We start from the raw sequence: 27,754 nt of genomic DNA, 5'->3' as shown, positions 1-27,754 counted from the left end.
TTCGAGTCCCTTTTGGTGATGTACCTGACACGATCTCTAGTTAATCTACACAGCAGTTCTGCATGTTGAAGTCCTTCATCAATAATAACAGAAGAGTCATATAATTTGGAAAGTTGTTTTAAGAAACAGAAAAGAGGAAGAAAGTGTTCCTTATAGAAGGTGGATGTCTGTGTCTTACAGCAGTGTGGGAAAACCACTGACAGCACTTAAAGTCTCCGTAGCTGAACAAATTAGGTACATTTTATAAGAACTGCAGCAATCAAATTGTCCTAAAGGTTCATCCCAACACCATTAATGCCTTGTGTTACTTGTAATTCATCTAATGATGTTGCTAACGCTGGTGTGAAAGGGATCAAGAAGAGCAAGCCATCAGTTTTTCGTTGTTTTTACTAGGACGGTAGCACAGCTGACATCTGAAGATCAGGGTTTTGTCATGTGGTGTGTCAGTAAAGGACAGTTGATAAGCTTATTTATTTCATTTGTTCTTTTTCTTTTTTTGTGGAAGATAAAGTTAAGTGTGGAAACTCATAAAAACAACCTTCTTGTTGTCCCCTTGCCATCCAGGAGCCTCTATTACTGCTGAGGATGGCTAGCAGTGACTGAGCAGGAAGCAATACTAAGGATGTCGAGAAGAACTCCCAACAGGGTTCCTCTGAATGCCAGAGCTGATGGTCCAAGCAGTCACAATACAAACAAACTGCTTGTCCTTCCAGTTAACTGCCACTCACCTTGAGATCACTAAGGAGAGAGCTTATGAAAGAGGACTGAAGCACACGTGTAGGGAGTGGAGCTTTCTCTGAGCTTTGGATGGTAAGAAGGTGTGATGAAGTTTTTCTAGAGAATTGGTGATGGTGGAGAGGAAACTTAACTTAGCATTTTAATTTGGTTTAGGAGTGCAGTTTCAAAGCAAACCTCTCAGTTGTGGAACACCCCATAGCCTCACTGAGCACAGACTGCATCTCTTGGGGATATGCTTGTGCTGCAGGTGGGCACATAATGCACATAAAAGCTAATGGGATGCTCTCTTTCGGAGTATTCTGTGTCCTGAAATGTTTGCATGCTGTATGTACTTCAACACCCTCCATTTCATTCAGCTCCTACTGAGCCACGTTGTCTGCAGACAGAGCCAGAGAGGCTTGGGAAAAAAAGCTTCTTGATATCAGGGGAGTGGTTAGGAGCCCAAACAAATTATTCTTTGCAGAGTGGACAACTGGAAATTACATATTTATCTATTTATCTTTTCTAATTACAAAGTTAGTGTTTATAAAGCAGTTCAAATCACCAATATCTTCCCAGCTTGAGCTCAAAGTTCTTCAACCAAAATTGTAGACAAGAGTTGTGTGCTTTCCACATAGAATAAAGTCTCAGCAAAGGCAGGTGCAACTCCCATTCAAATCAATATCAGTGGCAGCTGTTAATTCTAGGAATGAATTTCAGTAGCTGTCCTTTTGCTGCCTGCTGTTTTCTGGTTATAGCAGCTGAAGAGCTGTAGTAAAGGGAAATCAGAAGCAGAGGAGGTGTTGATAAGCTGTAGTTCATCAGGGCTTCCTGATTCCTTGAAGCACAAACATTCAATATCTCTGGAGAAGGTGGAGATTGTGTTGGATAATGCTGAAAAAAAGGTTAATAAAGATCCAGGGTTTAGCTATTTCACTTATCTCTTTCTTGTCCACAGGTTTAATATATTGAGTTGTGTGACCGATAAAAAGCTTTTGACCAGAGACAAACTCTTTTCCCCATCAGAACATCTTGAATTTGATAGCAAAGGTTCTGTTTCTGAAGGATCGGTATTGTGTAGTCTTGTGATCCTATCGTAATTCTAGAAAAGCTCTTGTGCTTGTGAGAATTTTAATTTGATCTTATTCATTTATTTATTCCAGCAAAAGCTTATTTGTAACCTTCCATGCAGGCAGAAAATGTGAAAGGCCTAGGAGAATTATCTCCAGTGTGTTTCTTAAAGCCTTTTAGTTATTGGTTTAGGTCATTGTTTAGTCCATGATTTTGTTTGTGATATTTCACTGGAGTGCTGAAGTAAGGTCAAACACAGAGCAGTCACAGTCTCACCATTTGCCAAAGTTTGGTAGTGTTTTTGTCTATGACTTAACTTTGGACACAATTAATTCTGCAGAAGGAAATTAATCATACTAAACTCTGCATACTTCTCTCTCTATTGACAGAGCTGATTCCAGTTGAATTGCACAACTTCTCCCTTAGGAGTAGCATTACAAGTGCATTAAATGAGTTAATGGCACATCAAAACCAGGCCTGTTGTAAGCTAGTGTTTATATTTAAAATCTTCCAGTTAAAGAGTGGACCTGGCCATAGCGCACTTCACAATGAGAATTCTGCATTTGAGTAACAGCAAGAATGCCCACCTTACCTTGGAAAATGATTTTAACAGTTAGTGCTGAGGATTATTCCCTCATGCAGAGGTGCCTACCAAGCTTATAGATGCAGTTTGGTCAACTCGTTCCTGAATATCTGTGTTCTGTTCTGAATGCTGAGGCTGGAGATGTATGGAGTATACACAACTGCTCACTCACCTGAGTGCGTGCACATAGGTTTGGATGTGCATGGCCTGAATGTTATGCTACCCGTCTTTGGAAAACTACTGACTTTTCTACCCAGGGGAAAAAAGGGTGCTGGAATATCTCTAGACTGGCAAGTGACTTTGCACAGGAGAATGCAATAAGAGTAGTAAAAGCAGAACTCCTTGAAACACACTGCATTGCTGAGCTTAAAAGACAGCTCACGATAAAACAAATACTGTGTTGCACAGCTTAGTCTTCTTTCTGTGGCAGAAGCAGTATTTTGAAATTTAATTAACTTCGTGTGACACTGTAGAAAGGTATGGCAAATCAATAATGAATGCCATTTCAGTCACCTTGTGGTGCTTTAATTCGGTGTTTTTCTGTGCTGATTAGGTCTGACTTCAGTGGGAAGCACTTTGGTAGCAAGGGGGCAAGTTATTACTGAGTTTCTGGCTGTCACTGGGAAGATTAAGTAGTTTCAGCACTTAGTAACTGCAGTGACTTTGGGTGCCAGTGACTAAGCAGGAGAGGAAGAATCTCACATTGTGGTGGTGCTCTTGTAAGGTGATTCTCAGGCTCAGCAAGTCCTCTGCTTATCCTTCAGCTGAATGAGTTTCAGAAAACTTGCCTCAAAATTGGTGTTAGTTGACTTACTTAACTACTCTTCTTTAGGCATTTCCCCTCTGAGACTTTCTGACAAACTGGTGGGAATTTCTTTCCTTTGGATCCAGGACTCCGTGTACTGTGTCCAGAGAGACATGTGGGACAGGCCCCTAGCTCTGATCCCCCCTGGCTCCCAAATCCTCTATGGAGAAACAGCTCAGGGAGCAGAAGGTTTCTCTAGCAGGATGCTGGGAAACCTTCCATGCAGCAAACACAAATGCCGTTAACCAGAGGCAATGGTTTTTACCCATTTACTGGGACTGGGGATTTTGGTGTTGTGCAAGGTGAGGAAAGAGCTGGATTATCTTTCTTCTTCAAGGGCAAGCTGCCTATGTTTAGAGGTGGTAGAGAGGCTTCCCCTCAGGATGCCTGCAGGCTTTTATTCCACAGTGCACTATTGGCTGCATTGCAAAGAAAATTGATGGATCACAAAGAGAAACTGGGAAGAACAAGTACCCTGGGGCCACTATGTCAGTGTGACAGTCCCATGCTTTTTTGGGAATGCACGTGAACTCTTCCCTTTATATTAGAGTGAATTATGATTCCCAATCGTCACTGTTTCTAACATAAACAGTTTCTAATATAAACCATTCCTGCTGGTTTGCCACAGCCAGCCAATGAGGCATGGAAAATATCAGATGTTATATCACATTTGCCCAGATAATTGCAATAGCGATTGAAGTGATTCTGTGATGGTTGATTTAATGTTGAGGGAAAAGATGGAATGGTGTTATTACACTCCATAGACAACAAAGATAAAGTGGATGCAAAGCTGGCTTTCCCAGGATGCTTTCCTTTTACCGTGTTCACGTGTGATCAGAGTTGGCAAAACTGCAAATTGATGTGGTTGATAAGCTGATGCCTTCTGTGGATCACCTCATGCCCTTCTCAGCCTTACATAAAACTCTTTGGAGGAAGGATGAGTTGAGCCCTGATAAGGTACAAGACACTCTGTGGGTAAAGAAGCATAGCTTAAATTTGAGCTAATTATGCCTCATTGTGATGCTTAATATTCTGGCAATGAATACACAAATCATTTCATAAGAAATTATATGGATGCTTGTTAATTAGTAGGAATTAATTAATGCATTAGCTATCAGTTGACTGGTTAACTATGTAGTTATTGCTCCTCAAACTTTTTACCTTTCTAAAAAAAACCACAAGTATTTCTCAGTCAAAACTGCGTGTAGTCTCTGTTTCTGCCAAATTCAAGACATTTAATTATATCGAATTTATTTACTGAATTCACTCTTTTTGTTATGCCATTTAACATCTGCTCCTGAAATGGCTTTACAGGCTGCTGAAGGCCATGCAATGACTCTGACTTTTCTCATGCTTGAATGCAAAGAATATATTCTCCAAGGGAGTATATGTGCAACTCTCTGCAATATCTCTTCGTTGTCGTACATGAAAGAAAAGACAAATAGCATTCCTTAGGGATATGAAGTTTATTACCACATCAGAAAATATATGAAGAGTGGTTTATTTTCAAGTAGGGATCTGGTGTTGTTTTGTTTTTCTTTTATTTTGAAATTGCTAGTTAAATTCTAGAGTCAGTTTTATTACTCAGGTGGCTCCAGGTTTGCTAATGGCTCCTAGGTGCCCCGGGGACAGGAGGCTGTCTGCTACTCACTTAGCAGCAGCAGATGCCAAAACCAAGAGCCTTACCTTGCTGTTGAAAAGAAAGAGGCAATAATTGTGATTGTCTTCTTGGTTGCAGCTGCAGAAACTGAAACGATCACTCTCCTTCAAGACCAAAAGCTTGCGGAGCAAAAGCGCAGACAATTTCTTCCAGAGGACTAACAGTGATGTGAAGCTGCAAGTGGACTTGATGCCAGAGGTGAGCACGAGCACAGGGCAGCTCCCCAGCTCGGAGAGCCAGGCATCCTCCCCCACCAGAACGCAGCAGCTGTCAGAAAACAACAAGGCTCACATCTTCCAGGAGCACATCTTCAAAAAGCCCACCTTCTGTGATGTCTGCAACCACATGATTGTTGGTAAGAAACAATTTTCAAACTCTATATGGGCATCCACATTAGAATATGCAAGATGACTTTCTGTAACTCACGTGAGCCTAGATGTCCAATTGAGAGTTCTCCTACAATAACGGTCTGCATTTAAGTCACATCTGCTGTAAACAAATACAAAATCTATATTCACACATGGTTCTCTTTCCTTGGTGACGTATGTACTGGTTATAAATAACAGGTGAGGGTTTTTGCCAGGGTTAAGTTCTGTGCTCATTTAGCTTATATTGAGCACCAAGTGCAAGCCTTGTTATATATTATAGTAGAAAGAGCAGAAATCCGTCTTGAGAATTTGTGTCTGCTATTCTTTCTCTTTTATGCAACAGTAATTCTAACTCTTGTTCTTTATGACTGCCCCAACCCTGCAGTGCCCATTAAATACGGTGACAATGCCCGTCTACCTCAGCTGACAACTGAGCAAGAAGTAGCATCGGCTGGGTAGTAGGCTCTGAGCCACTTGTGCACGCATGTTGACTGTGCAGAACATGTGTTTTGGCAGAGTAGGTCAACTGAACAAATAAGAACTGAATTCATACTGCAGGCTTTCTTGGAATTGTTGATTTAGGTGTCTCTCTTCTAGCTGTCTCTGGCACTCCAGAAACCTCATAGCTTCAAAGGATCTCCCTTCCTCATCTCTGAAACTGTCCATGGCTATATAAGTTACTGCCATAGACTGACAGAAATAGAGAGCAGAACTAATCATTTATTATTCTCTTGAGCATCCAAAATGCAACTCCAAGTTGAGCTCTGCTCATGAAGTAATTTTCAGTACAGAGCAGAAGATCTGAAAAAAGGCATCCTTCATGCAGCAGATTATCTGTGGGACTGTACGGGTCGAGGTCAGGAAAGAAATGCTGGCAGGTGACTAGAGGTGTACCACATGCATGGTCACCACTATGGGAAGCTGTGGGAACTGCTATTCAGTAATGCAGTCCTACAAATGCACGTCTCAGCTGCTAGTTTGGTATGCACATGATTTAGCTTCGTTGTTTATCATCCAGCCCCAGCACAGTAAGTAAGGAATAAATTCAGTGGCGGTGTACCAGTGTAAAAGTGAGCGACAGAATTTCCATGTTTTGATGTAGTAAATGGAGTGAGATGCTTGTTTAGCTTGATATAGAAGTAGAGCAGGTCTTTGAGAGCAAACTATTGTCTGCAGTTTGTTTAGCTTACTGTAAGAAGCAGTGTCCCTTGGTGTGGAACTGCTTTTCATATGAAAGCTTTGTAAATTCTTGAAAGATGCTAATAGGGTTGTTTGACCTTTCTCAAAGAATGGTACCTTATTTTCCACATGAGGGTACCTGGTGTCCCCCTGCTTGTTTGAGGAATTTTGTTCTTTAGATAAGGCAGCTACCAGTCAGCAGAATGTTATATCCAATGCAATGCAATCCTGTTTCAGTAAATTAAATAATTAAACACATGAGTCTTGGTTTCATCCAGCCCACAGCTTTACCAAGGCTGGGGAAATAGGAGTTATGATTCCAGATATTTGTTTCTTCCATTTTAAGGGGTAGGACGTGTCAAAGGGGGAAGGACAAAAGCATCAATACCAGGGAACTGTATAGTCCAGGGATTGGAAGGATGTCTGGATGATAGGTGGGCAAAATAGCTTCTTGTATGGAAGTAGTCCCAGAACTTGTCTCTTTCTGTAATCTGGATGGATGTTCTATCATAGCTCAGTTTCACAAACATATAGTGCAAATACAAGTGCTTCTCATTGCTGGCAACTTCTCATGAAAATTGTATGGAGATTAATATGATCACAAATCTGCACAGCTCAGCAAAACTGTTCCAAAACAGTGCTGCGCAAGACAGATTATTACTGGCAGCAGACTTTGCAGAGAGCAACTCCAGTTCATAAACATCTGTGCCATTCTTCCTTGCTAGGTTCTCTATGTCCTGCCTGGGGTAGAAAAGTCCTGAAGCATATCTATTAAGATTCAAAACATCAGCTTTAATCCCACCTGCCTAACTGAATTTTTCCTTTTCTTTTGTATCCTTTGAGGGCTTCCCTTTGCTGTTCCCTGACTTAGCCTCTTAATTAGGGAATTAAGCCTTTCGTAATTGCTGAAGAAGCTAATGCAACCTACTTTGGCTGGTGTCAGGCTGAGTCAGGTGAATTTCTCTGACCTCCTGTAGCATATCTTTGCTTGAAGGTACATCAGAGAAGAAAAGATGTTAAGAATTTTACCTTATAATGCATTTGAGTCAAATGCCCTTATTCTCATAGACAGAGGTCTACTCTGTTTCCATAATGTTCTGTCTTTGATCCTTACTACAGTCATGCCTGATTTCTCTGTGCTGTATTTTAAGCGGCATGGGAAATTTGGGTGTTGCTGTTTGTAGCTCAATTAATCCACATAAGTTGCACAACTGTTGGTCATGGGGTTGGTGAAGCAAACCAGGCAACTTCTCAGGAAATCATGTCAGGCCTGCTCCCACAGGCAGACAGAAAAAAAAAAGTCATTTCTGTGCAGGAACCCTGCATTTATGCTTGCAACACAGAGTCTATTTGTTCCTTCTATTTGCATTTTTCAAGGGCAGTGACATTTGAGAGTAATGTGTCTCTGGCTTTAAATTCCTTATTGATGAGAGTAAAGGCAAAGGCTAGATACATGTTTTGAAGGCTGGGGGAAAGAGTCCAGGAAAATCCCAGCTTGACTTTAGATGGTTTCAGTTTTGCCACCAAGAATGATTCCAGGTTCACCTTAAATGGTTCTCTAATTCACAAACCGAGCAGCTCTGTTTGGTGCCGGGCAGCATGATGAACTGTGCATGGCACGAGCATGCAGCACACACTTTGGACTCGCTGGCATGGCAGAGCCTGACTGTAGCTTCAATGTGAACAGGACACTTGGAACAGAAGCAGCAGGATCCCTGTGCTGCTCCTTTCATCAGCAGCAAAATTAAAATAAAGGAGCATGAAATATTATCTTCCTACAAAAAATACGGGCATCATCTCTCCTTGGTTGTTAGGCACCAGGAGCCAAATTTTGCCATTGGAACGCAGCACGTGTTCCTGTTTGTTCATTTGACAGCAGTACAGTCATAAGATAAAGGCCAAATGCATGTGATAGGTTTAAGCACTCAAAGGAAGACGTTTACTAGGAGGAGTATAACGCAGATTTGCTCATAAACTATGGTGTATTGGTTCATTCTCAAGAAAAGAAAAACAAATATTAATTAATAGTAATATTGTACCTTTTATCTTACATTAAAGACAGGAATAACTGTGTTCCTACTAACTATACTAGACTGCAGCTCAAGTTCTAGCTCTCTAAAGAGAAGAAAAAATTGATATAGAAGCAGTAATTTGCTGCCTAATACATTATGCAAGATAATTTCAGATCCAAAGCAATACTACGAAGTACACAGAGCGTCCATTTGTTGTTGGGGTCTTCCAGCACTGTGAGATGCCATGATGCAATCTCTAGTTCTAATACTGAAGTCAGTAGTAATACTTCACACAATTTCAGAGCAAGTCAATAATATGTTGGAATAAGTATTCTCTTCTGTTACTCAATCTTATGCCACTTTGCATTCCTCCACTTCTGCCACTGTGAGTTCTAGGCACTGGTAGGGTTAGGACTGAGGATTCAGCTCCATGATAAGTTACATATTTTCCTAAGCGTGTCTGCTTATGAACATCTTCTTACAGCATGACTTTTAGGAACTGGTTGATGTACCGTTCTTGCTCCTAATTTTTCTACTGTTACTATTTTTATTATGATTTTAATGTCTAACTCCAGCAAGAGAAAAATTCTGAAAACCAAAATATCTCATGTGATGTATCAGTAGGTCATTATTTAGAAGGTGCAAGTTTGTTTATTTCCTATCAAACTATTATTTCCTATTCAACCCTGCCAGTGGCAGGATGGTTGGAATTGAATGATCTTTACGGTCACCTCCCATCTAAGTCATTCTAAGTCATTCTATCACTGAGAAGAAAATGAAGGAAATTCAAAGAAATTTTGGCTTGGTATTAACTACAATTCTTTGTGTTCAGTAAGAACGTGGTAAGCTTTGGCAATGTTCCGTAAAGGGAGGCAAAGCTGTCTGACATCATCAAAGAGAGAAATCTAAATGAAAACAGTTAATGTTGCATCAAATGAGAAGCTTTGACTATGCAGATCAGAAGGAAGTTCTTACTTGCTCTTCTTCAGTCTCTGGTGTGTCATCAGTCATTTCTGTGTTACTTTGCTCTATAAGAAGTCATGATGTCAGTACTATACTCTGGTGTATTACAAAAAATATCTCCATCTGTAGACTTCTCAACATTCTACTCATTTGCAGTTCATTTCCTGTGCTGACTCATATGGAAAACATTTTATTTTCCACACATTCCAAGCATATTACACACAATTAATATGCTCCCATCTAAGTCAAATATAAGTAGTGTAGCAAAAAAAGTAAGCCACTTTGCTATCAAAAATAGCTGACTTGAAAGTTGATCCTTTAAAACAGTGTTTTAAGGGAATAGCTGCTCATTTATAAGCATCCTTGTGTGTCTCTGTGTGTTTCAGAAGTGTACTTAGCAGTTTCATTCTATGTTTGATCTTATCACTGACACACATTTCTGACCAACCACTTGTTTTATTGGGGGTATCTTTGTCTGGAAAGACGTGGTAGGTGACCACAAAGATTCAGAATGACCAAATTAAACTGTGGTGTCCAGCAGTGGTTAAAAATGTGTCTTTTTTGATTGTGCCATTGCTACTCCGCCCTTAGATGTTTTCTATTGTTTATACTAGCAGCAGTTACAAGACTACAGATATATGCAGGAAAAAAAATATGTTTTAATGAAAGCTTTACATATAGGCAGTATTTTTTGGATGAGTATTCATCTTTCATAGACTGTGTGCTGCCATGATTGTCCACATACAGAGATAGTATCGAGATTAAATTTAGTCTGAAGCTTCAACAGAGCAAGTCGAACCTGTGACTTCTCACTTGGATGCAAATTCTCCAAGCTACTGCAGTCCCTTTACAACTAAATTACTCAACCTTCTCTCTCAGGGAGCTAAGGTCCAGACAGAGAAACAAAAAGATAAAAACCATTAATAACTCCCTGCCACGGTTTACTTCCAATCTGCTAATAGTACTTAGTGCACTTCAACAGTGAAATTGTGCTGTCTCTTCAGAGCTGATTCACTTCTACTACTGTCTGTTCTGGCTTAGCCAGTGTATTTGGAGTTCCAACCAGCCATCCAAGTGCCACTAATAATTCCTTCTGGCCATGTCTTTAAAATAAATCCTTTATTACCGCCACCATACAGGAGATGTTTCCATGGAGAAGAATGGGAGATGCCCCTGGATCAGCTTGTGTACACCTCCCCAAGTGGGCTTATGTGGTCTTAGCTGAGCCTTCCCAGATCCATTTTCCACATGATTATAATAGAGTGTAACACTGAATGTATTATTATTGTTTATTATTGATACAAGCAGACAACAGGTTTCCCTATGGAAAGAATTTTCCAAAGCAACTGAATCACAGAATCAGCAAATCAAAGGGTTAGAAAGGACATCTGGAGATACCATGTAGTCCAACCTCCCTCCCAGATCTGGTTCCCTAGAATAGAAAGACTTTTAATTTTGATTGTGAGGGAAAGGGGCAATTGCGTAGCCTTGTCAATGACTGGTACTAGGTGCCAACCTATCTATTGCTTCAGTGGTCTGAAGTCCTTGTCTCTTTACCTTCCCTTCTTTAAAGATAGTTGTGGATTTAGGAGACTTAGATTCTCACTCTAATTGATTCAGAAGTGTTCTGGCCACCAAAACCTTCTGAGAAAGTGAAAATTACTTCAGTCCCCTCTGGCCTTCTGTGAAAGAGTTTAGAAAAAAACATTTGCCTCTTCCCCACCATGTATTTATTTATTTATTTCAGTGTAGGAATAAAGATTATGCAAAATAATGATTTTAACATATTTATTAGCTTGTTACTGAGCCTGGCTTCTCCAGTGATAACTTTCTTAAGTCAGTAACTCTTCCCAGGGTGAACCTTATGACTTGTGCCAAGCAAAACTCTGCTGAGATTAGAGATTAAGTGCTATACATTAATCAATTTATGCAGCTCACAGTCAGCTGCTACCTGTACATTACTCAGACACAGACAGTGTCATCTAGACTCTGTAACGTTTCCAGAAAGCAGACAGTTTGTACATCAAAAATACTTAAGATATGGATGAAGAGAGGGAAAGAGAAGTAGATGCGTGTAAGGTATATGTGCTATAGACGTGCCCTGTAGATACCTCTCCCATTTTTTCTAAGCGTGACAAAAATTATCCTATTCATGCGGGCTCGTATTTGTGAAGTCGCTACAGAGGGCTAAACATTATCCATCTGTTAAATTAATATTTTTCTTTGGTAATAAATAGTTAATCATACTTTAAAGCAAATATTGAAAGGCAAATATTTAGTCTGTTTATCCTCTGGGAGGGCTTCCTCCTCTGAGATGAGGCGAGAATGTTAACACTAAATTGGATAATCAGGAACTGCTTAGTTGAGAAAAGAGGATGGAAGTATATTTTAAATTCTAATTTGTCCTTGAACAGCATCAAGCATGTTTCACATTTGTTACTAAATAATTTTCAAGCTCACTGTAATTTTTGGAAAATTGCTATTAATATGAAAATGCAGTTAATGCTTAGTGAAAAGAAATGTTATGAGGACTGCTCTGAAAGTAATGCTTCCTATATTGTTACATTAGTCCACAATATCAGAGGCAAATGCTGGTGGTATGGGTATGGCAGTAGAGCTTGAACCTTCCCACCCATATTCCATTACACGTTGTTGCCATGTGACAGATGGCAGCAGAGGGGCAGTCTGACCAAATGGCATCTGACATGGTAGTTTGTATGAAGCAAAGGCGTGTCACTGAATTCCTCCATGTGGAAATAATTGCACACATTGACATTAATTGGCACTTGCTGAATGTTTGTGGAGACCAAACAGTGAATGTGAGCACAGTGAGGCAGTGGATGCTGAATTTCAGAAGTGGTTACAGTAGTGACAGAAGGAGAAACCATGTTCTGGATGGCCATGCAGAGCTGTCACACATGAAGAGTGTCTGAATCAGCTCATCTATATGAATTGACTGCTTACAATCAGGGAACTGTGTACAGAGCTGAATATCAGCTTCAATATGCAGGAAATGGCGGTGGCAGTGTTTGAATATTGCAAAGACTGCACCAGGTGGGTCCCATGAGAGCTCACACAGGAACAAAAAGAACACTGTGTGCAAGTTTATCAGGACCTATTGAACAAATACTGAAGGTGACAGTTTTCTGAATTGCATCGTTTCTGGTGATGAGACATGGTGTGACCATTGCAGTCCAGAGACAAAACAACAGTCCGTAGAGTGGTGGCATGTGAATTACCACATCTAAGAAAATGTCTAGGATGCAGCCCACACAGGAAGTGATGTGCACTGTCTGTTGGGAAAGGAAAGGAATGATCCTTCTGGATTTCCTGTTATCCAAATAAACCATTAGCTTAGACTGTTACACTGTGACACTGGCCAACCTGAAGACTCCAACTTCTAGAATCAGGCCAAGGAAGAAGGCAACCTCTCACTTTCAATGCGATAACACCAGGCCGCATACCAGTTTGAAGATCAAAGTGCACAGTAAAAATCCTGGATGTACTGTGCCACTAAACCCACCATATTGTCTGGATTTGGCACCTTCTGACTTCCATCTGTTCAGAATGATGAAAGATGGACTTCATGGGCAACGTTTTCCTAGCAATGATGTCTTCACAGCAACTGTGAAGCAGTGGGTCAGCTGTACTCAAGAGGATGAGTGCAGCATGCAGGCTCTTGTTCATCACTGAGGAGAATGTATAGCTAATGGTGCTGACAGTGCTGAAAAACAGTTTTGTAGCTGAGAATTTGTTCTATCAAATAGTATTATTGTGCTCTTTGTATCTGTTGTATTTTCTGTGGAAAGAAATAGGAGGCATTACTTTTGCAGCAACCTGTATAAACATGTTGACCTGCGTTTACTTCCTAACTAGATGGAAAACGGTAAACATTTCCAGTACAGACCCAATCTATATTTCAAAGTGATCTTAGCCTCCATACTTTTGACAAAAGACTGTATTGAAAAATAGCTGAAGTAATGCTTTTCTTAGGTTTTTTGCTGTCCTTGTGACTGCTCAGTAATGTCTGTTGTTCCTGAGATCAGACCTAGAGAAGAACATTATGGTAAACTTAAGTTTTTATGGGGATGGGGAAGAATACAAAACACTGTTATGTCCTTCTATGTAATTTTTTGAGCTCATATGAGATACCAGATATTTTCAGATAAGCAAATTAAATGCATCTTCTTTGAAACCAGACTTCTAGTAATAGATATATATATAGTTTGTTTGGTTTTTTAATAGTTGTTGGTTTTTTTTTTAATAGTTTTTTTCTACCAGAGTATTACAGTTGTGTGGAAAATAAATTGGCACATAGCTGACAAAAGCATTATCTAGAAGGAAACTCATTAGAAGCTTTACCATGCAGAGTGTTGCAGAAACCACAAAATGAGGCAAGTGGTGTTAATGCCTTTGTAAGAAATAGAATATTGCTATTGTGTAGAGTAAAATGCCTGCCCACCCTTGCCTGTTATTTTCTTTGGCTTCAAAGGATATCTCAGAGAGCAATGATTCTCATGGCTCATATAGAGCCCCGATTGCTGAGATTTACCACTTTTGCCAACTTCCTTCTGTTTTTGTAACACGAATGCAAGGAACAGAAGTTTGAAGAATTATCTACTCCAAACTGCACTAAGTTTAATTTTCCAATTTATTTACAGCCTGTAGTTTTTTTCCTCTTTGATGTAGGTACAATAGACAGTACATGCTGGAGCATGTTGCATACACATGGATTACCTCCTCGTCCTCTAATTCAGAAGATGAGCTCTGCATATTGTGATGTAATTGTAATTTCCTTTGTAACACACAATGAGTGATCTTGAGAATCCTGAAGTACTTTGTTTTGACCATGAGATTACCTCCTGCTTAACAAAAGGGATGGAAGAACAAAAGAAAAAGTGTCCATCACCCTCACACCAAAACAATTCTACTTTCTCAGCCAAGAGAGGAAATAATCTTTGTGTAACCACTAAGTTATTGTGAACTAAAATATTATTGCCAGTATTTCCCTGCAACGCTTCTTCAGCAGAGGGTTGTATGTTAAAGGAATATTGGGATTATTGGTGAAGGAATGTGTATTTACAATGGTAATACAGCCTGTTGTACAAGCTGCACCTCTCAAAAGTGTAGCAAGCTCTCATATCCCATGATGATCTGAGTTACGTGGAAGTTTCCAGACATACTCTGTAGTTCGCTTTCTCTGAAAAATGGAGACAGAGTAGGGGGACAAAGTGATGCGTGGCCTTCCTCTGTAAGCACAAGTTCAGCATCATGAACGGCTCATCTGCACATCTCTTTACAGCCGCTTGCTGAGTTTTCATCTGCCTCACAGTGTCTGTTATATCTAACAAATACGGAAAATTTACACCAAAAATCTGTTTTGATGAACTTGATAAACTCAATGCAGCTGAGCATATAAATCCATTTCTCATTAGTAATCTTTGAATGGGACAACCACTGAGTACAACTCAGATGTCACCAGGAGTGGGAAGACAGGATAGTTTCTTTTGAAGAGCAGCAGATGAACAACATCTGATAAGCAGTTGTTGTTTTTCCATAATAAGCTGAATAAACACTGTAGCAGGCTGAGCTGCTTAGTGGCAGCTTCTCCAGTCCAAGTAGTATATATGCAGACAGAAGCACAATCCACAATTATACTTTTAACTGAGATGCCTTTCACACGTCTTTTTATTAATTGGAGAAATTTGGTTGTGCCACTTCCATTTAGTCTGTTACCGTAACTTTCAAGCAGCCCATACTGGTTGAAGCTTGCAAGTAACAAGCTTTAGAGTTTGCAAGTTCAGTTTTGGACAGTTATCCATGCTCATACAGAATTATCTGTTCCCTGATGGTGTTCACGATTTCAGCTATGTCTTGCTTATGACAGTTTCTAAATCTGAATGTATGTGTTGACTCAACTGCCCATTAGTGAGATCCAGATACGTGCCAGTGCCTTCTGACATAAAGATCTTCTGCTCTCAGCCCCCAGAAAAGTTTGTGTCTTCTGAGACTTCCAACCAAACAGCACTGGAAATCGTTCTGTTAAAAGCAAAGTTGCCTGCTGGAATTTATTGAAATTTATTCTTTTTTTACAGGTTATGTTGTTCTACAGGCCAGATGGTTATAACTGCACTGTATTGTTACCCCTGCTGTTTTCATTACCTCTGATAGTGGTATCAGAGCAATTACAGTCAGTATTTTAATTTGGACTTTCAGATAACAAATCACATAGTCATGCTGGTGCAAACTGCATGTGTAAATGAGAGAAGACATGACCTGAATGGGTTTGGCTTATTCCTGCTTGCATCTAGGCTGCATTCAGATAATGTGAATCATTGTTAACCACAGAGAGTTTAAATGATACCTTTGAGCTATACCTGTTGATGGGTAAAATGTTAACAGTTTGGCATTTCTGGTTTAAAACTTTAAATAGCTAGCAACAATGTAAAGTAAATAATGCAAAGTTACAACAAAATGTTCGTGTTTCTTTGAGATTCCTAGATGGATCCCAGCAAAGATAACAGTCTTTGCATTACTGAGCTACAAGAGCTTATTCACAATCATTTGGTAGAAGTTTTCCTTGTTCTTTTAAACAACAACTGATAACACACAGAGGTGCATTTGTGAGCGTGCTTTAAGCCAGAACTGCTGTGAGTCAGGGACTAAATTTGGTCTCAGGTCATAACAGTGAAGGCTGCGAGCGTCTCTCTGAGCAGGTGACAGAAACAGTCAAAAGTGTTTTTCTATCCAGCTGATGTCATGGCACTGAAATGAGTAGAATTTTTTCTTGAAAATTGTCAGTTTAAGCAAAACTTTGTTTTGAAGAAGATTTTTCTAAGCACTTGCACGTGAGTTGAAAGGTTTCATTTAAATGTTTCTCCGCATTTAGCATTTCATCGTTTTGCTTATGAAATTGCTGTGGGAAAGGAACTGAAACAACTCATAAGGAAATGTGATTGTAAAATTCTATGAAGAAGCAACACGTTGTGACTAACTGCAAAAATAACTTCCATACCAAACTGGTACACCTGCCCACTTACCCATGGTGGTGCCCTGAGCCATCACCAATTTTGCCATAGCCTGCTGTTACCTCCATCTGCAGCCTCTGACAAGGTCTTCCCCAGCTATATGTGCATCCAAGGACATAAATGGCTCTGGAGCAGGATCCTGTTCGTAGCCACATCCTGCCTGTGCAATGGGTATTGGGCAGAGGCAAGCATTGTTATTGTGTCTCTATGCTTTCCAGCTCCATTGCCAATTGAAATGAGGAAAAGAGGAGGGAAAGGAGAGGAATTATATCTATGGCATGCTGCACATCAGTGTTTTGTGTGTGAGGCCCTTTGCTGCAGATGTTGCCAGTTCATTTGCACTAATGAAGAACAGGAACAACAACAAGGGGTTGCGCTAATGAGAGAGCATTTGTGCTGCAGGACGAAAGAACCAAAGCCCTCAGTAAGATTGAAAGAGCAGAAGGCCAGAGAGCAGTTGGCTGTTTACATATCAGGTTTTTTTTAACTAAACCTTTTATAGTCAGATTGCCCTAATCTTCTGGCACATAGCAGCCTCTCATTTCAAGCCTATTGATGATGGAGCTCTGTAAGCAACAAGCAATGTTAAAAATCCATTAGTAGAGCAGAGAGGATATTAAATTCCTTTGCTGAGGGCAGGCTGTTCTTTTATTCTATAACTCTTCTCCCACATTTCCAGCAAGTCCAGAGCTCCTCTTTTCATTTTGCAGCTCAGTCTTTGTTCAGATATCAGCTTTCTGCTTTCCAACTTCTCTCTTTTAAGGGAACAAAGCCCTTAAAACATCAAGATCTCAGCATCTCTAAGTGGCCCTAAAATATGCAGGTCCTTTTTCAAAGCATTTTAAAACAGAAAGAAAAAAGTTGTAACTGGATGGCTTTGCATTTCAACATACGTAAGAACACAGGTACAGGTAACTTAAGCCTGTCAATGTGAAAGCCCTGTTTGAAATCTGACTTTCTTTGTCACCACATCAAGAAGAGTTACTGACCACATTATACTTGCTAATATTACTGAGACCAAGATCAGCCACAGATTTCTGATAGTCTTTCTTTGAGGCACTGTGCCAGGTTTAATTTCTCAGTGTTGCCTTGTCCTTCTCAGCTCTGGTACAATCACCATCTCTGGTACAGTTTAGTATCAACCCCCATTGACAAGTCCATGCCTATCGCCTCTGAGCTATTTTCTTTCTCAGCAAAACAACCCAGTGCAAAAATCCACAAACACAGGTTCAAGATTGCTGGCAGTAGTCTATAAATGTAGTTGTTATTGAGATATCACTGTCAGTTTGTTTAGAGCAAAGAATGCTAAAGACAACCTATGTCTGGGTTTCAGAAGACTGGCATTTTTTCTTCTGATAATGCAGTTAGCTGTTAGTTTATTTATCATGGTGTTCCTGCATCTTAACTTAAATTTACATGATCCAAAACGTGAGAAAATATTTTAAGAAATATGGAGGTGGATATTTCCTTTCAGGGGCAGACATCTATAGCAAAGCTGCAGAATATGTGAAAAGTGCATTGCAAATAGAATCACTTGCAGCCATATTTTTCAGTGCAGGGCAGTGGATTTTGTCCTTATCACTAAACACTAACAATGAGAATCTCTTTGGGACCAAAAGACAGGAAAAGCCTATTTCCCATGTAAGTAAATCTCATTGTTCCTTTACCAAAGAATAAGAGGGCTAGTCGCATTGGAAATTCTTTGTCAGGGAATTACCAAGTTGACTTGCAAGAGGAATAAAAGCATTTTCTCTTCCAGCCATGTATGTTTTAAAACCATGAAGAACTGTACTTTAGCAGGGATATTTTTCTTTTCTGGAACAGCCCATGTAGAAAAACGCGCCTATTACTGCCTCAGTTTTTTTACTCAGTACATTGTTTCTAAAGAAAACTATGTCACTAGGAAGTCAGTTCTAATTTTATGCCCCGCTTTGTAGCCTGCCTACATACGAGACAACATTTTGTGCTATTTAAACACTGAATATTGTTACAGGGAAACTGGGTGGGGTGGGCATTCAAACAGGCCCATACCACTCAGTGGTGCATCATCTAAAATTTATTAATTGGACAGAACAGGTACAGTGGTTGGATATTGAGTTTTACTCTACAAAGCACAAACAAGTTTCTTCTCCTCCCATCCAATTTACTTTAGACTAATACAAGTTGGACTTGGGAAAAAGAGATGCTCATACCAACCAGCCGAGTTGTCAGGTCCAGACCTGGCAGCTTGGATGCAAATGGAGGGAATCCTCTTCCAGATCCTATGTGTTTTTAGATCTGCCTGTACAGTGTATCCCTTCCTGAGGAACTAAAGGTTGAACCTATCTGCAGCTCTTTACATTTTGAACCGGAAAATTTGACTGTAAAATAGATACCAACTAGGAGGTAAAGTCTTTGGAGTCAATCCAATGCTGTCATTATTCATGAAAAATTGCCTGGATAAGATTTTTGCCTACTTTTGTGTATGTACTTTGAACTCTTTCATCTTGCTTGTCTGATATTCAAGCACGGAGAGCTTTTGCCACAGTGCTGAAATGAGTGTAGGTCACCTAGTCAGGTTGAAAGAGAAGCCTACTTGTAAAGTGTGAATTCTTCACCTTGAAAAGGAAAACACATTCTATTGAACTGTTCAAATGGAAATGCCAAGAGCTGCTGTAATCCATTTATCTGCAGGCAATCTAAGAAAAATACACAGCAGAATGCAAACTGATTGTTTCCTTTCCTTTCCTTTTCACTTTTTCAGTAATCCATTTGGTCAAGCGCTTAGCAGTAGAAAGCACAATGGGGCAATTGCTAATGGTACTGGTAATTTTCTGTGATGTGAATATTTGTGTATCAGTCAACACTCCTGGCCAACAATATATGGCAGAAATGACTATCAGTGGCGAACATCTGGGATGTCTGGGAAGCATAGGTTTGAGCTCCAGTCTGTAGGCCAGTTGGGTATTCACACATCTACTCTCTCTGCACTGTCAGCTGGGGGAATCAAGATTCTTAACTTTAAAGGGATGGGTATCCTGCTCAAAAAATGCCATTTTCTGTTCTCCCCACAGCACTCATACTCTGAGGCCATGCAAAGGAGGAAGGCGAGCAGCAGCCAGCTCAGGGGACAGGAAGTAACCAAAGATGAATTTTTAAAGATAATCTCCATCCTTTCAGATACAGAGTTTTTATGCAAAGACAGTTAATTTAAAAAATGAAGTAGAGAGCAGAGGAGGAAGTTGGACAAAGGCTGAGATGGATACAAAGGCAACAGTGACATTATAGGGACTTCTCTTTCTCCTTCTAAGGTGACATCCCAAGCATCTCACTGTTACAGTACTGGCCCAGTTTGCCTAAAATCCTCCGTTTCCCAGAAATTCTGGCACAGAGACAGCTTTCCAGTGACAATTCCAAATGTGCTTTGGGAGAAAGGGGCAACGCACTCATTATTTTTATCAGCCTCCCACAGCAGAAGTTGAAGTTCTGTGGAAAATATGTAATTTTAAATGTGTTTATTTATGCAAGCTTTAAATCAAAACCATTTCTGACTGGCATGTTCGTCTCAGCTGGAACAACAGCAAATATTCATTGGGTCGCTGTCGGATTAGCTGGAGATGACAGTCCATGTCTTTGCCCTTCTTTCTGATAGAGACCTGAATATTTTTACCCTTTCTTTCTTTTCTTTTTTTTTCATTTTAGCCTAAGTGCCTAATATAGATATCTTTATACACTCAGCATAATGTCATGCTGTTACCAGCATTTGCGGTTTCCTTTCAGATTTCCTCAGGTTGCAGAGATCATTCGCACTAGCTATTAATCTTATGCTGAGTCTTTAAACAACTGGCAAAAAGCACCAGCCAGCAGTGTTGTGGCCATAGCTGTGCTGGCCAAGAGAATAATAAAGGTTCCCTTTGCAAGCATGTGACCAACATAATTCTCATTTGCATTCCTTGAGATAAATGCCACTCTCCTGAAGTGCAGTGTAGTTTCTAAACTTATATTGGAGAGACAGGCATAAAGCCTTGAAATCAAATTCTGCCCTTTCTGTCTCATCTGTTTCTCTCTGCCTTCAAATTTTTCCATTCACCTGTGTTGAAGTGTTCTGATCCCATTAAGGCTTCCTCCAAAAAAAGCTTAGATTTATGAAAGCGATGTAGTATGTCCTTTGGGTAATATTCAGGGTCAGATTATCAGAACAGTTCAAGACTGAATTTTCCATGGCTGTTCTGAAAAGCCTAGCCACTGGTTCAGGTATTCAAATGGGAGCTGACCCAGTCGTAGAATATTTCTAGCAAGGTGTTATTAAATATGACCTGCTTCTCAAAACAATGTGTCCTTCTAGTACTGGGAGTCTGGATGTATTAGTTTGTATCTGAAGAAAATGACTGTGACAGAACTTCATTTGTAAGTCTGTTTGAGAGCTACTCAAGTGTCCTGACGTGAAATTTCCTCATTTTCTTCCAGCAAAACGTGGTTTCTTTTGACAATTTTGCCTTTTTCATTTGCAAAACAATACCAGATTTGACTGTGAGAAAATGAATAGATACGTTAATAAACAGGACACAAAATACATGCACATGCATGTGTGCTTTCTTCCTATAAGAATTTCCTGACTTTGTTGTCTACTAAGTTTATATGCAATATAATTTTGCTAAGCATGACCCGGTATTTTCCATTCTAAAGCCCAGTTCTAATGATTTGCAATGATCTGGACAAAGCAGTGCCCATCAGTGACACCTCTGATGGTTTTACCATTGATTCATCAAATGGGATCCATGCTACCCAAGTTTTGGCAAACGTTTTCATATCACAAGGCATAAAGAGACAAAGATAGTGAGCCCACAGGTAAGCCTGTGATGTTATGAATCATCTTCTATTTGGAAATGGTGCAAATATGATACACCAGAGGTGATGTAAATGAATGCATACGGACCAATGAAGGAGTGCTGAATAGAGCTGGCCACTCATTAAATGCTGACTACCCTGTTCACTGAAGGTAATACTGTGCCTTGAATTAAAAAAATCTCACATTCCAAGACTGCAAAAAAAGAAAGTGAGCAGAACCTTTGTTCTAATGTGCTCAACTTGTAACGATTTGATTAAGTAACCATAATAAGGGTCTTTGGAGAAGGGAACGGAGATAGGTAATTATATTTTTAAGGTAATGATAAAGAGTCCATCAAAGTTATTCATCTCCTCCTCCTTTGAAAGAATAACTGGAGCAAATTGTAGTTAGGGTGCTCAAAGTTTAGCTTAATTGCTAAGCCTTTAGCTCCTGTACTTCTGATCCGCCACAAATGGAAATGACTGGCACATTCCAGGTGGATAAAGGCATTTCACTGAGTACTTTATACTAGTAGCTTCCTGCTGTGCTGTAAAATTAGCATAGAGTAGTATCTGCTAGTGGGAATAAATGGTGGGCTGCAGTCAGGCTGCCAGCTATTTAGGGGACAGGAAACAGAGAGAAATATGGCCAACAGAAGTCCCAGAGGAGAGTGTTTTAGCATCTCAGGCTTCACAGGAATAGTGTCACTTCCAGACACTGCTATGACCATCTGCAATGTAATTCTCTCTGATCCCCACATTTCAGTCTGCAAATAGATTAACCCATCGGGAATAAGCAGACCACAGAGTGGTTTTTAACTTCATACACACCCTGTTGCCCTCTGAGAGACAAACGGAACTGCCCAAGTTCCCCTCAGATATTCTGCCACAGTGAGTCATTATTTATTAACATGATTATTTATCATTTTTACTTTTAGTCATTAATACCACTTATTCTTTTCTACTTAAAGTATACCTAGAACAAATCTCTCGCTTTCACATGCTCTCTGGAGGAATGTATTTGCCAGCAGTGTTTCAAGACATTGCTATCTCCTTTGCCACTTCTTTACGCTAATGAAACATCACTCTTATTTTGGCATGACTGTCAACGTACTTACCCAGCACTATATAACATGCTTACAACACCCATGTTCTACCTGCTTTTTCCTTATTTCAAACTACAGGGATGCATACAAAAACCAGCTCCATTCAAGCAACTATGAAGCCGACACGTTTGCATGTACATGAGCCCAAAACCTAAGCACAGTGTAAATCCTGGTCTTGCTCACACCTGTACCACATGCAGATGAGTTGTCCTCCACACTGTGAGCTGTGGCTCCACCTCAGTTCTGAATCTCAGCAGCTGGGAGACAGATATATTGTCAATATGCAGTTCTCTAACCTCTGGCATGCTTTTGAAACAGCTTAGCTGTAATCCTCCTAGTACGTTTGAGTTAGTGTGGTGGAGATCAGAAACTGGATAATGTAGAATTATCCTGAGGAAAAATTAAAATATTTCCCATATAAATGTCCTTTTCAGAGATTGAGGTATGATGGGTAAGTAAATATGGAATTAACTCTTCTTCTTTAAGCTCTTTGGGTATTCCTCAGAGCGAGGAAGGGAGATACATGCAAATTACTTCCAAGCTGCTTATCCCCAAAGTAAACCAAGTAGTTAGAAGTTACAATTAGTAGATTATTGAAACTTTTGATAGTTGAAGGCAGTTTCATTTTGATTTTAAAATCCTTCTTGTAGACTCAAACCTGTGACTGAATTCTCTCTTTGAAGCCACTGTTTACCTACCTGCAGGTAACGAATGGCATTCAGCAGTAGAAATATAGTATTACTCTTTTGTAGTTTATTGTATAAGACTGATGGTGGCTCGTTCTTACATAACCACAGATTTCTCTTCTAAAAAGTTGAATTTTTGAAAATAGTGCGCTCTATGTGCATTTTGCACATCAGTTGGATGTGCTGCTACATCATTGAATGTGTCTCTCCTGTGATCACACAGTTATACCATGCAAAGACAAATATCCAGCCTTTAACTTATGGGTAGAATAACATAATAGAGCCAGCAGAAAGGACTGTGGCACTGACTGCCCCTTCAGCTGAATTTTAGTACCTTTTGCGTAGGCAAAATATGATGACATTTTGCTTTTTTCATTCCTACCTGTAGATCTAATAAAATAATGAGGAAGTCCTGTTTTCTCACAGCTCTCTGTGTTTGTCATAGACCATCAGAAAGGGTGATACAGCATTTCATTCTCAGTAACACAAGCACAAAGCCACAGAAGTCAATATTGGTTTGAGCATCTGTTAATGAAAAGAAAGCGTAACAGGAAAAAAAATCATCACAGCACACTAATCCAAGTGCAGCCACTCAGGGGAAAAAAATAAAATAAAAACCAACGGGGATATATTGCAATAAATCTGGAAAAAGAGCCTGAGGTGAAGCTAACTGCACATACCCGAGCAGTGAGGCATCGTGCATTGACTCAGCCAAGAAGGGTCATACAGTCTCCACACAGGGGCCCTTGGAGTGCACCCCAAAATGCCAGGCCTCATTCACTCCTCATCTCTTAAGCAGTCTCAGGAGGAAGGCAGTGACTTTGCTGATTACCTGACCTACAAACAACACGCAAGTGAGACGTCCAAGCCTGTCTCAGTGCAGCCATCCCCAGCTCTTGCAGCCTGCCTCCACCTGACTTGGAAGTGGACACTTCAGGGACCTCTTCCCCTGAAAGTGGTCTCAACAACACTCATTTTCTAGCACCAACTTGATATATCTTACCCTGAAGTGATTCTTTCAGAAGCAGCATTTCACAGAATTCAGTCAGCAATGTGTATGTGACGTTAACTACTCAAATAATCAAGATCTGCATGAGTACTTTCAGATGTGGGATCTTCTGACTCCTATGACTAATATTTCTATCATGTCTGACTAATGAGGGCCAGTTTAAAATGTCAAGAGTTTTTTGTTGTTGTTGTTGTTTTTATTTTTACTACCTTGTTTCTTATTCAGTCAATGGTAATGAACTGACATGCTGTTTACTCATCCCATTTATACAGTCCTGTGGCAGGACGAAGAGAGTTGCTGCAGCTTAACTGCTACTACGTCATTCAGGAAGTCTTATGGGCATATGAATAAGAGTGTCTTCCTGGAAGACAGACTATACTCTGTCATTTCAGAGTAGTTCCACACTGAATGTAATTCACAGCTACTGTTCTGCAGTACTGGGAGAAGTCTGCTTCTGTATGGCAACATTTCTGCTGGAGCTCCCTGATACATGTCACCAGATTTTTCCATTGGCAGTGAAGGAGAACGAGTTCAGGTTTATGTCATCCTTGCTGCCCAGCTCAGAGATGTGCAAGGTGCAAGGAGCAATTCTGGCATGCCCCTAGAACACTGATCTGAGGAAGGAAGAGTGGCAGCCCCTTGGGTACACTGATAGGCAATGATAAGGAAGCATTCTCATGCTATCACACAACAGAGCCTAATCTAATATATATCCAAAGGCAACACTAGCCTGGGAAGTAGCCTGGAGTAGAAGTTGCCTGAAATGGAAAGACTGTTGTCTTTTCATTCAATAAAAGAATGTGTATAAACATGCATTAAAAAGTAGGCAAGGCAAAGTTTGCCATCGGTATTTATACTACCACCACTGACCTCCCCATTAGCTCTTTCAGGTCGTTCATTAAATGCATGGAAATTTGTTAAGTGCATGGAAACTATTGATTTTGTCTAATCAAATCATTTCCATCCATTTCACAGGGACAAACGCTAAGCATGGACTGCGCTGTAAGGCTTGTAAGATGAGCATCCACCACAAGTGTGCGGACAGTATTGGACAACAGCGTTGCATGGGCAAGCTGGTAAGTAAGCAGCCCAGGGCTGCAAGTGGGGGGCATATTGCTTTGTGGGCCAGACCCCCTGGCTGGCATTTAGCTGAAAACACAGTTACATAATCTAAAGTGAGCTGAATATTATAATTAATTCCCATAATTTGAACTGTACTTACTGTAGTGGAAATCACTGTGGGGAAAGTTACCAATTAGTCAAAATATTTCAATGGATTTTAACAGATGAAAAATCCTTCACATGATGGTTTTTTTTGGGTTTTTTTTGGTTTGGTTGTTGCTTTTTTTTTTTTTTTCCATTGTTAGGGCTTGAAGAATAAGCATAATTCATCTTAAAAAGAAAACTGAAATATATTTCACAGAGAGACCCTACAGAGCTTGCCTAAGTCTTTCAATAGGAGAGGCTTGGAGGACCACTGCCCTGTAATGCACACAGCACCTTAATGCCTGTTTTACCAGCAAAGGCAGAAAACTGTATTGGAAAAAAATCCAACTTAAAATGACAATATGGCCTAAGCCATAATTTCGGTTCTATTGCAAAACATGTTTCAGATGAAGGCAAATCTGAACTAACTACAAACAGCCTTGATATGTTAAGTGATTTAAAAAAGCATGCATAGTCTTCAAAAAGACTAGAAAACCTACTTCTCCCTGGAAAGATCTTTTCAAGTATATTCAGTGATTGCTGTTGTTGTTCATAGTCCTGAAGCAAATCCTTATGCTTTTAAAGCATAATCATTGTCCTGGTTTGGTGCTTTCTGATATAAAGGAAGTTGATCCATGAAGAGCAAAATTATCTCACTGCAGGCTTGGGACAAGCCAAATATTAAATCACATTGATTGTTTCACACATTGCCTGATTCCAGCCTCAACTCTTGTGGTGATCAGTTTACAAAAACAGAAAACAAGAGGCCAAATTTATAGCAGGAAGAATTCCAGCAGAGTCATGGGAGTTTTATGAGTTCATGTGGTGTCTGAATTTAGTTTGGGTCTAAAGTGAAGCTGGGGAATCTGGAATTTGTTTCTGTAAGTAACCAAGTTTGCTCCTTCTCAATCCATACTGCAGCTCATTAGTGAAAGAACTAGTTCTATATAATTTTTTAATGTACACTGGATATAAGACACAGAAAATATGCACATCCTCATGAGGCCTTTCCACTTCTCACTATGGACAGAAGTTCTCACAGGCTGCAGAGATCAGAGATCTGAGAGAATTGTTGTGACTCTTTAATGCCTTGAATTTCCAATGACTTAGGTGTTAGCACCTTTACTTTGGGTGCTCAGCATTTGCCTGAAGTATTTCCAAACAGAAAAATAACAAGAAATATTCATTCTTCTAAGAGTCGTTTATAGAGTGATACAGGGCACCGTTATTGGCCGTGCTGGTTATGTTGTAGGTTGAGTTGTTATAGTGCATTTCCCTACAAACAGACATTTAGGGGACATGTGGTGATGACTTGGGGAGTTTTTTGACCTTGCAAGGCAAAAGAAATTAAAAAGGAGTGGAAACTGTGGTCAGTCAGCAGCAAGTTTTAGAAAAACCTGAAAAATTGATACATGAAAACATGGGGAAGAACAGACGCATGTTTAGCAAATGCAAAACAGTGCAAATTCACGTCGCATAAGAAGAAATGGAGAATAGAACATAGAGCTTCTCAGAACATCTAATGATTCAGCACTTCTGCTGCAATTAATTAGCGTTGCTTTTGTGTAAGACAAAAGAAAATAAAGGCTGGAAATGAGCTCCTCCTTTTTCCACACAAATACGGGAAATTAGCTTTTTCCAGGAGAAAAATTAAACAAAACCCCAATCTCTGCACCCCACCGTGACTCAACAACAGAAGGCAAATTTCCAGTCTTGCCACACTTTGCAGAAAAAATAAAAAAAGCTCTGTTATGCCACTGCCCAAAGAGCTGAGGTTATTTCTACTATGTCGATCATGGCAGCAATGCGCTTCACATGGTTTTGCTTTCTCTCCCTCCAGCCAAAGGGATTTCGACGGTACTACAGCTCACCACTTCTCATTCATGAGCAGTTTGGCTGCATCAAAGAAGTGATGCCTATTGGTAGGTTCTGATTGCTTTTCTGTTCAGTCTCCCCTTGGCAGTGCTCTGCAACAGCAGCGGCAGACTTTCAACCATGGTATTTGCCCTCAGCTGCCTTTCAGCTCCTTTCAGTGACTGGATGTCCTTCTGCCATCTCAGGAAAGGACCACTTCAAAGATACAAAGCTGGAAGAGGAGAGGGTGTGTTTATTGTGTGTTTCACTCAAAACCCCCTACATGTCACTTCTTAGTAATCATTCTGTTTATAATAACAACTACTTGAGCTCAAAGTAAGGAACTTAGGAAGAAACTGTGGAATACTGAAGTGAAGGTCTGAGCCGGGAAGAGCTACGTAAGAGACAGAGATCACAACAGTGGGATGCATTTAAACCACTAGTCTGGCCCTTGTAGGACTTTGTAAGGTTCTTGTTCTTTTTTCACCCACCCTTTTTACTTTTCTATTTTTTTCCTTACAGAATGTTTCTGCAGTTTGTCCAAGTATCTAAAAGATCACATTTTGTTCACTGTAATACCTGAAAAGAAAAATTTCTGAAATTTGATCCTCAATAATACTTCTCCCTGAGCAGGCAAACCTGGCAGTATAAAAAGAGGAATGCCAAAAGTAAACAGGCAGTTTAAAATGGCTTACCTGAGA

The 27,754-nt window shown here is 40.0% G+C and overlaps 1 protein-coding gene across 1 annotated transcript in view; it reads left to right on the top strand.

Moving 5' to 3' along the window:
- STAC (SH3 and cysteine rich domain) overlaps window positions 1–27,754 on the top strand; it is a 71,734-nt gene that overhangs the window by 18,789 nt on the left and 25,191 nt on the right. Inside the window, exons 4-6 of the mRNA XM_072328446.1 lie at window positions 4,915–5,191; window positions 24,969–25,069; window positions 27,040–27,121. Coding sequence (XP_072184547.1) covers window positions 4,915–5,191; window positions 24,969–25,069; window positions 27,040–27,121 — 460 coding nt within the window. The remainder of the gene's footprint in view (window positions 1–4,914; window positions 5,192–24,968; window positions 25,070–27,039; window positions 27,122–27,754) is intronic.

Source organism: Excalfactoria chinensis, chromosome 2, assembly GCF_039878825.1.
Source record: "Excalfactoria chinensis isolate bCotChi1 chromosome 2, bCotChi1.hap2, whole genome shotgun sequence".
In the NCBI taxonomy this organism is placed as follows: Eukaryota; Metazoa; Chordata; class Aves; order Galliformes; family Phasianidae; genus Excalfactoria; species Excalfactoria chinensis.
The sequence above is the reverse complement of the archived record's forward strand: the minus strand, read 5'-3'. Positions and strand labels throughout refer to the sequence as shown.